The sequence below is a fragment of the Pteropus alecto genome, unplaced genomic scaffold (genome assembly GCF_000325575.1).
Source record: "Pteropus alecto unplaced genomic scaffold, ASM32557v1 scaffold86, whole genome shotgun sequence".
Classification (NCBI taxonomy): Eukaryota; Metazoa; Chordata; class Mammalia; order Chiroptera; family Pteropodidae; genus Pteropus; species Pteropus alecto.
This window is the reverse complement of record NW_006442109.1, coordinates 28857912-28868306: the sequence shown is the minus strand read 5'-3', so window position 1 is coordinate 28868306 and position 10395 is coordinate 28857912. Positions and strand designations below refer to the sequence as shown.

General features: G+C 35.6%; 1 protein-coding gene across 2 annotated transcripts in view; it reads left to right on the top strand.

Annotated features, from left to right (window-relative positions):
- EIF2AK4 (eukaryotic translation initiation factor 2 alpha kinase 4) overlaps positions 1–10395 on the top strand; it is an 88121-nt gene that overhangs the window by 27029 nt on the left and 50697 nt on the right. For both annotated transcript variants that reach the window (XM_006920502.3, XM_025038783.1), the window contains 3 exons: positions 3430–3587; positions 4460–4995; positions 10089–10195. In XM_006920502.3, the coding sequence (XP_006920564.1) occupies positions 3430–3587; positions 4460–4995; positions 10089–10195 (801 nt within the window). The remainder of the gene's footprint in view (positions 1–3429; positions 3588–4459; positions 4996–10088; positions 10196–10395) is intronic.

The following is a 10395-nucleotide window of genomic DNA, read 5'->3' as shown; positions in this document are numbered from 1 at the left end:
AAATTTGAGTTATTTATATAAAAATCAAGGTTTTGATACCTACTCCTTTGCCCTAAACATATGTCATCTTTTATCAGTCATGTAGATAAGTCACTAATTGTAGAAATCACTTGCATATAATAAATTTGACCATTAAGTTTAACTTTCAATCCTGAATATTCTTATCAGAGCTAACAGCCAAATTACCTAAATCAGTTGGCTCTCTTTCAGTGTCTTTTTCCCTTCCTCTTTAAAGAGCTATGAATAAGCAGGCGAGCTGCCAGGGAGCAGGCAGCAAATGAAGGGAGAAGAGACCAAATATCCCAATAGTCTATGAACTGGACACCCAACCTGGGCTGCCTGAAAGCAGCCTGAATCATACAAGATTCTGCATATACACAGACTTGCCCTGTTCAGGCAAAGCGACCATTTGGGCAGGTTCAAGATTGGTAGAGATGATTAGCTTTGGTCTTGAGACTGTCCACGACTCAGAGGCATTTTATTTTTACTTTTTATTTTTTTAATTTTATTTTATTATTACTTTCAGGTATATAGTACATTGGTTATACATTTATATAGTTTATAAAACAATCCCCCTAATTGCTCTTTCTCTCCTCTGGCTCTCCACCTAGCCATTATATTAATGCTAACTGCATTCCCTATGCTGTGCTCCCCATCCTCATGACCAACTATCAATTACTAATTTGTACTTCTTTAACCCTTCACCCCATTCTCCCAGCCTCCCAATCCCTCTCCCCTCTGGCCGTCACCAGATTGTCCTCTATATTTGTGAATCTGTTTTTGATTAGTTTTTTTCTTTTTGTTCCTTAGATTCCTCATATAAGTGAACTCATGTGGTATTTATCTTTTTACGTCTGACTTATTTCACTCAGCATAATAACCTCTAGGTCTATCCATGTCGTTGCAAATGGTAGGATTTCATTTTTTTTTTTTTAATGGCTGAGTAATATTCCATTGTATATATGAACCATAATTTCTTTATCCAATCATCTGTTGTTGGGCATTTAGGTTGCTTCCGTATCTTGGCTATTCTAAACTGTGCTGCCATGAACATAGGGGTGCATAGATCTTTATGAATTATTGTTTTGGATAAATACCTGGAAGTGTAATTGCTGAGTCAAAAGGTATATCCACTTTTAATTTTTTGAGAAACTACCAGACTGTTTTCCATAGTGGCTGTACCAATTTGCAATCCTACCAACAGTATATGAGGGTGACTCAGGCATTTCAGACTCATGAATTGGCAACATAAAACTCACTACTTTTAATAATCTAGGAAGATCAGGAAGGGAAATTAATCTGACTTCTTATCACCTCAACTCAGTCTCATCGATACTCATTAGATTCAGTTTAGTTAAGACTCTCTTCAGGAGACACATTTGCAATCTGGAAATTTTTTATAAAACAACTATGTAAATTCTTTATTTTGTTTTCTCACAACGGATCTAGTTTTAAAATATGTCCTAATTTTCTATGAAATGTTTTTATAATAGATCAACTAATCAACATTTGTTTTTTCAGTTTAAAGCCATTAGAACTAGAGAGAATTTAGACCTTTCTTATGGATAAAGCACTATAGAGATTGTGTGTATAAACGATGATTGTTAGCACATTATAGAGTATTAGTCAGAGTTCTTTGGGTAACATGTTTTTTTTTTAGCCTCATTCCAGTATGTTCTTTTATCCCCATCATGAAAAAGTGACAGGAAGAGAATGGCAATCATAAAATTAAAATACAAAACAAAACAAAATGAAAAAACAGCAATTATGAAATACCTACCTAACCCTAATTGGGGGAAGAAATATTGCAAAACACTGCACTGCTTAATGCACAAATTTAACTAGGCTTTATGTAAATAACATCACACTTCATCTCATTAATATTTAATATCTTGTGTCTCCAATGTGTACTGCTTAGATCCCACATTCCACAGGTTCTTTCTTGGTTGACAAATTTTCAAATATCAGGGTTTTTCCTCAGGCTGAGAACATCAGGAGTTATTTATGCTTAGCATAACAGATCATTTTAATTAAATTTCTTAAATTGTCAGCATTGAAACTACTTCTCAGATAAAAAGTCTCGGTGAGCTAGTTCAGCCACATTTCTCCAACGTATATTTGCTAAGACAACTATGTCCTACATATACAGGTTATTTTACTTTTTATTTTTTAAATGAAAAAAATTATCCTCAGTTTTCTTTGAAGTTTTTTTTTTTTGTAATGAAGACAATGCAGCATCATGGAAAACTTATTTACATACTAAGAGAAAAAAATACTGTCTATCCATTGGGTGATTTTGTCCACATTTGATGATATATGGAGACATTTTTAATGGTTAATACTAGGGTAGGTAGGAGTGCTACTGGCATCTAGTGAGTAGAGGTCAGAAATGCTGCTAAACATCTTGCAGTGCATGAGACAGTCTCCTTCGACAAAGGATTTTCTGGTCCAAAATGTCAGTTGTGTCAAGGGTGAGAAACTCTGTTACATATACTGTGATTTGGTAAATTAGAAAAAAAAAAAAAAAGGGAAACTAGAAGGGAAATAAAATGGTGATACTGTGGGTGATATTTTTCTTCATTTCCAATATTTTGGTAATTTTCTATTGTAGTCTTTAATGAAAATATAGGTTTTTAGATACAGCACCAGGAAGATAGCCAATAACATCATAATTTTGTATGGTTGCAGATGGTTAATAGACTTAAGTGGTGACCATATCGTAAGGTACATAAATGTCAAATCACTATGCTGTACAGTTGAAACTAAAAAGAAAATGTAGATTTTTATAGGAAAATTTTTGGTGTTACAGAAATTTAACTCTCCAGGAACAAGTGAAAACCATATACCTATCACTAAATAAATGTGTCTCTTTCCAGCTTCATATTAAACTGATATTTCTTATTCCTTTCCTTGAAACTATTAGCCAGTTTGTATTTGCCAAGGATATTCATATTTTGTGTTTAGAAAACCAATGATGTTTTCAAATGTCCAAATTACTAAAATCTGTTTTTACTGTGCACACCAATCTACATTGATGGAATAATCTTGGTGGAATGTTCCTATTTCTGATTTCTTGTCCTGTTAGCTAGTATTGAGCTGTGTGAGGGTACACTGTTGCACCAGTAGGCACAGTTATCGGAGCTGAACTGTGAAAGTAACATTGTGAATACTGGTACCTGGAAGAAAACAGTGATTTGATATTAAGGTCTCATTGTTGATTCTTGTCCTTTTATACTAATTAATATTTTAGGGCTCAGAGTATATTGTTAAATATTAAAAATCAGTTACAAAAGAGCATGTATTCCATGAAGTATGTTTTTTGTAAGTAGCACATGGTATCCACTGTTGAAAGAATAATTGTATATCCCCTTTTTCATTCCCACAGAAAATGTACCAGTGAGATTTAATTACATTTTCTTTAATGTGCAGGCAGTGATGAACAGCTTGGAAAATTAGTTTACAATGCTTTGGAGACAGCCACTGGCAGTTTTGTCTTTTTGTATGAGTGGGTCCTTCAGTGGCAGAAAAAAATGGGTCCATTCCTTACCAGTCAAGAAAAAGAGAAGATTGATAAGTGCAAAAAGCAGGTAGGCATCCAAGATGACTAGTAAAGGTGATCCAGAATGGTATGAAATCTGTTTAACCAGAAGGGATGGTTGGGGACCAGCACCTTTTTTACCAGAGCTTCCTCAGCTCCTTGCTGTTGCTTTTTGAACTTTCATACCATGTTCCAAACTTTTGCAGCTGCTTTCTTAACCTCCTTTCTCAGCTTTATTATAGCATTAATAGTCATCTCTCCAAATAGTATTTTATAATTATGCTTTTTGCAATCATTTGAAATAATTGCTTCAAAACTGAATCCTAGGGAACAGCAGAATATTTTAGAGTTAATTTATAATCCTGAATTTAAGGAGAATATTTAATATTGCAGGTCGTAGTGTCGCATAATAGAAAAGTTACAAAATAGTAGGTAAAGCCTTGTTTTTAGAAATGTGTGTATATTTCCGATAAAGAAAAACTGTAAGTAAATGCACCAAAATCATAAAAGTTATCTTCAGGTGGTGACCACATGGATAATTTGTGAGGGTTTTTCTTTTGTATTAGTACTTGTTAAAATTTTGACAGTAAATCTTTATAATCAGAAAAAGTTATTTTAAAATTAACGTTTCTTTTTTCTAGTGGCCATTATTACAAAAGAAATTTTAAAAGCTGTTTACTAATTTTATAGTATTTGTACACTAGTAGGTTTGAGATCAAAGAAGTTGACAACTAATTTTTTTCCATCTTTATGAATTATTAGCTTGATCATATGGTTTAAGAGGAGATTCAGTTCAGGGCATTTCTCCTCTCCTTTAGAAGTGCATTTTCTGTTGAATATTTTCCTTTTGAAATGAAACTCCAGTTAATGCTGATCAACCCACTATTATCTTACTGTTTTGTTTTGTTGTTTTCTTATCAGATTCAAGGGGCAGAAACGGAATTCAACTCACTGGTAAAACTGAGCCATCCCAATATAGTACGCTACTTTGCAATGAATCTCAAAGAGCAAGACAGCTCCATCATGGTGCACATTTTAGTGGAGCACTTTAATGGGGTGTCCCTTGCTGCTCATCTGAGCCACTCAGGCCCCATCCCCATGCATCAGCTTCGTAGGTACACAGCTCAGCTCTTGTTGGGCCTTGATTATTTGCACAGCAATTCTGTGGTGCACAAAGTTCTGAGTGCATCAAATGTCTTGGTGGATGCAGAGGGCACTGTCAAGATTACAGATTACAGCATTTCTAAACGCCTAGCAGACATTTGCAAGGAGGATGTGTTTGAGCAAACCCGAGTTCGTTTTAGTGACAATGCCCTACCTTATAAAACGGGGAAAAAAGGGGATGTTTGGCATCTTGGCCTTCTGCTGCTCTCCCTCAGCCAAGGACAAGAATGTGGAGAGTACCCTGTGACCATCCCTAGTGACTTACCAGCTGACTTTCAAGATTTTCTAAAGAAGTGAGTATCATTGAGATTCATTCTAATTGTACTTTATTCCTATCCTTTTGCTTGTGCTTGAATGCTAAACATCTAAGTGATAATGAATAAGCTGAAAAGTGAGGAACAGGATTAGAGTTAATTCTTTGTTCTCTCAATTCTTTCCCAGCCACATATGTCTTGTTTTCTTGCTTATGTTTATCATTCCCTTAGTTCCCACATTCTCCTAAATTCACTTGGGCTTAATAATAGATTTTCAAACTACTTTTTAGAGATTGCCTGGTATACTCTAGGAAGTCAGTAGGGATGGTGACATGGAGAAATGCCCCAGGTATTCCAAGTGGAAGACCTTTCTGTCTGTCTTGGCCATTCGAGTCAAAGACAAGGCCTCCTCTTTAGGAAACGACTTTAGGAGTATAATTGTGCCCCTTGTTCTTAACCATTTTTCATTAGCAATGTCTCATTCAGCCAAGTTATAGAGTGCAAATGACTTCCTTGCTCTAGCCAGAGGATTTTTTATGCCTATTAATTATAGGTGCACATTTAATTACAGAGCCAAGTTTTACCCACTTTGAGAGAATCCTTACTGAGAGGTTTCCCTCGGCCCTGAAGTCTCCGTGCAGGTCCTTCAACTCAGCATTTTCTAGTTCAGCCCTGCCTCTTTTCAGTCCAAGCCAGACCTACATTCTCTGTTTCTCTGTTAAATAGAAAATAAGATCCCTTCAGTTTGGATTTTTCTAGATATGCCCCTGGTCCAACTTTCGAGCAGAAGTTGGCATGGACTGGTGTCTTCCCTTTCTAATAGTCTTGTTTTGTACCTTATTCCTTTTTCCAGCGATTTGGAGATTCATTTTATTTACTGCCTACATTTCTTTTCTTTTACCCTTCACATTTCTTTTCCTTATTCCCAACTATCCCAACTCCCATTTGACTTAATCTATATTGTTATTTCTTATCACTCATGGTCTTGCCCATTACAAAAGTGAAAGTACATGTACTTATCTTTTAATAAGGTAGTTTCTATGTACTATAAAATAGAAGTAGAAATGATATAGATACAGTTGTGGAAAGGGATCAACTTTGGTTCTTTGTGCTGTGTCCTCTCCTTAAAGAATATAAGCATTTTAAGATTTCTAAAGAAATCTCTTACGATTTCTCTTAAATGCACTAGGACTTTAAAAATATTTATTTAAATGCACCCTGACAGTGTGGTTGGCCAAAAATAAATATGATGATAGAACCACTGATAGAAAGACTCATTTCATTCTCCAAAATGGCAACTTTAGCTTTCTGCCTTTTCTCGCTGGTCAAGAATAATTTAGTAAAGGTTAACCATAGCATTATGTATTTATAAAAACAACACTGGGAAGTTTAAGTAGAACATATCTTTCACATTTAATAGCAAAATGACAGACTCAGCAGGCGAAACTTTCCTAGTTCACTTCTTAGAGAATAGTGCTATTCTCTGTCAGTTTTGAACCTGAGCTCATCACTATTTCTTATTCTGAATGTTAACATGGTTGTCCTTAGAATATTCCTCTCTCTTGCTACAGGGCTTTGATAGACTGCTTGGTTACAAAGTAGTTGCACAGAATTGCTTTACCACTTTCTATTTCTGTTAACAGAATTTTTAAAAATTATTCACAGACAACAAAGGTATAGCAACATTTCATTTTAGCTGTATTTTTGCTTATTGGTGAACATCCTTTGGAAAAAAGGTTTTGTTTAAAATCAGTTTCTGTGATAGGAAAGAGCCCAGACTCTAGAGCCAGAAAGATAGGTTCACATCTCTCCTCTACGCCTTACTAGCTGAGTGACTTAAACTGCCTACCCTTAGTTTCCTTCCTATAAAATGGAGATAATAGCACCGCCTACTTCAGGAGGTGATTGTGAGTGTTAAATGAGCCACACTTGTGCTTCCAGCAGTGCCTAGGACTTGGTGCTAAGTTAGGGTTTGTTATCTCCATCCTCAGTTGTGGGAAGTATGGACCTAATATGTGACTCTCCAGGCATTTCATCCCTTTTGATTCAGAGCTAGCATTTGCCTCTACCATTTATGATTACTATGACGCCAAGATTATTGGCTCAGAGAATTTCATCTTTTTAACTGAGATCTTGATAGCTATAAAATCTCTTAAAGATACAGTTCATTCTAGGTAGGCTTTATGATTTTTTTGATCTAGATTTATTGTGATGTCAATCACATTACTGTCACAGTTGAGGTAGAGTTGATAATGTTCTTCAGAAACCCAGCATGGCATATATAGGAATGTTTATTGCAGCATTTTTTGGTACAGTTGGAAAATTGGAAATAAACTAAATGTCTAACAGTAGAAGAATGTGTAAATAAATTCTGGTAAATTCAAAAAGATATTTAAGTACCTTCTTAGATCTCTAAGACACACTGTGTGATATCGTGATTTATATAATAAGGATATATTTGGTCTTGGTCCCTATTTCCGGCACAGAGCTCCTAGAATGTCCTGTTAGAGCAGCAAAGGTGTCTCTCGTTATGTTAATGAGATGACTTTTGGAAACAGGTGAGGGTTGGAGCTGGTTGCCAGGGAAACCAACCACATGATAGAGGGTTGGAACTTTTTGTTTCACTCCCCCGATCTCTGGGGACAGGAGAGGGGCTGGAGATTGAATCCATCACCAATAGACAATGATTTAATTAATCATGCCTGTGTAATGAAGCCTTCGTAAAAACCCAGAAAGGACAGGGTTTGAAGAGATTGCAGGTTGGTAAACAAATGGAGATGCTGGGAGGTTGGCATGCCCAGAGAGGAGGACAGGGAAGCTCTGCTACCTCATACATCTTGCCCTGTGCATCTCTTCCATCTGGCTATTCCTAAGTTATATCTTTTTATAATAAACCAGTAATCTAATAAGTAAACTATTTCTCTGAGTACAGTGAGCCTCTCTAGCAAATTAATTAAACCCAGAGAGGAGGTCATTGGAACCTCTGATCTATAGCCAGAAGGTCAGAAGCTCAGGTAACAACCAGGACTTGTGATTGGAGTGTCTGAAGGGGAGAGGGGCTGGTCTTGTAAGACTGAAACAAACTGTGGGATCTGATGCTTTCTCCATGTAAACAGTGTTAGAATTGAGTTGAATTTGACACCTACCTGGTGTTGGGGAATTGCTTGTTGGTATGAGACACCCCCCACCCCCGCACCTTCCTGCAATTGGGTGCAGAATTTTTTATATGGTGAAATTTAAAAAACAAGTTGTAGAATAATATGTACAGGATAATGTCATTTTTTAAAAAAATCAATATTCACAAAACTAAATATCTTTTCTTTGGGTGCTTGTCAAAGACTGTCATTATCAGTAATGTGTTAATAGTATTTGCAAGGAGAAAAGGTATTCATGTTTAGCTGACATAATTAAAAATTAATTTTAAATTAGCGGGAAATATAAAATCTTATACAGATACTTTTATTATCATTTCTTGCCTTTTCAAGTTATAAAATTAGGAGTGCTTCATTTTTTAGTGCTGATATGAAAAAATAAAATTAAAATTTTATGTTAGTTGCTGTCACCACTTTATAGGCATAGATTTTAAGTCTAGAATTCAGAATGATGGTAGACTCTTTTAAATACATTGTTTATAATCAGGGTCAAGTGCTACCAAGTGGTGCTACTTAGGTCGTTTGTTACAAAAGTCAAACAGCTTAGATTAATTAAAACTGGTTCTCAGACTTTATCTTGGATTGAAACCACCTGGAGAGCTTGTTAAAGCACAGATTATTGCCCAGACCCCCAGAGCTGCTGATTTACTAAGACCAAGATGGAGAAGAATTTGTATTTCTAACAAATTCCCAGGCAATACTGGTGCTGCTGGTCAGGGACCCTACTTTTGAGAACCACTGGGTTAGAGGTATGGCTTGTTTTCATTCATTTAAAAAAATGAAAATAAACAGTTAATAGACTCAAGGAATGAGAATTAAAAGAAAGTCTGTGATAAAATATGGGACTTTTATTTTAAAAAGTAGTTCTTAATTGTTACCAACTTCATACTATGATGAGCAGGCTTTACCTAAAGTTTATCACATTGGGCCCCAACTTAGCATCAGCTATCTGAAAGTTTTATTACTGGCCCAGGAAAGGCTTAGTTTAGTGTTAAACTTGGCAAGTAATTAAACTTAATGGAAGTGAAAATTCATAGCAGATTTATGCTACCTTAGATGGTTTAAAAATTATTCCATGAGGGTAAGTCTTTCTACTTCTGGAGACTACATTAGTGCCCTTTTATCTGAGGGTGATACATTCCAAGACCCCCAATGGGTGCCTGAAACCGCATGTAGTACCGAACCCTACATATACTATGTTTTTTTCTATACATACATACCTATGATAGTTCAATGTATAAATTAGGCACAGTAAGAGATTAACAATAAGTAATAATAAAATATAACAGTATACTGTAATAAAAGTTATGTGTATGTAGTCTCAAAATATTTTATTGTATTATACTCTCCCTCTTTATGATTCTGTGAGATAATACAGTGTCTACATGATGAGATGAGGTGAATGACGGAGGCATTGTTACTTAGCATTAAGCTACTATTGACCTTGAGGGCCATTATTAAGTAAAATAAGAGTTACTTGAAGATAAGCACTGTGATACTGTGACAATGGGTCTGATAACCTAGACATCTACTAAGTGACTAACAGGAAAGTAGTGTGTGTATACACTGAACAAAGGTTTGATTTGCAGAGTGGAGTCATGGGAGATTTCATCATGCTGCTCAGGACAGTGTGCAATTTAAAACTTAAGATTTGTTTATTTCTGGAATTTTTCATTTAATATTTTTGGACCATGGTCGACCGTGGATAACAAACCATAGAAAGTGAAACCATAGATAAGGGGGGACTACTGTATACTTTTTAAAAAATTTCTCCATTTGTACCCAACCTGCTACTCAGCATGTAAATCCTACAGGAATGTTTATTAATTTAAATTCGGTTATGAGTGCATTTTGGTCCATAAGTAACATGAATTCTCTATTGTTATCTTTAAAAAAATCAACCCATAGTTAAATGCCTCAGATTAACTGGCTTAGTGTTTATTTGTGTGTTGCTGAGATTCTTTCTTCCTTCTCACCGAGGTGTGTTTGCCTGGATGACAAAGAAAGATGGAGTCCTCAGCAGCTATTGAAACACAGCTTTATAAATCCTCAGCCAAAAATGCCATTTCTAGAACAAAGTCCTGAAGGTGAGTCTTTTACCATTATTTTTTGATACCCTGCTCAACATAAATTATTTATAAAGTGTACATAAACCTAAAACTGGAAGGGGCTGTATGGATCACTTCTCTATTTTATGCTGAGCTATCTATAGTGTTGTTTAGTAACCCTTCTTCTCATGTAACTGGATTTCCCTGCTGCTCCTCAAGTAGCAGGTTAAGGGACCTCA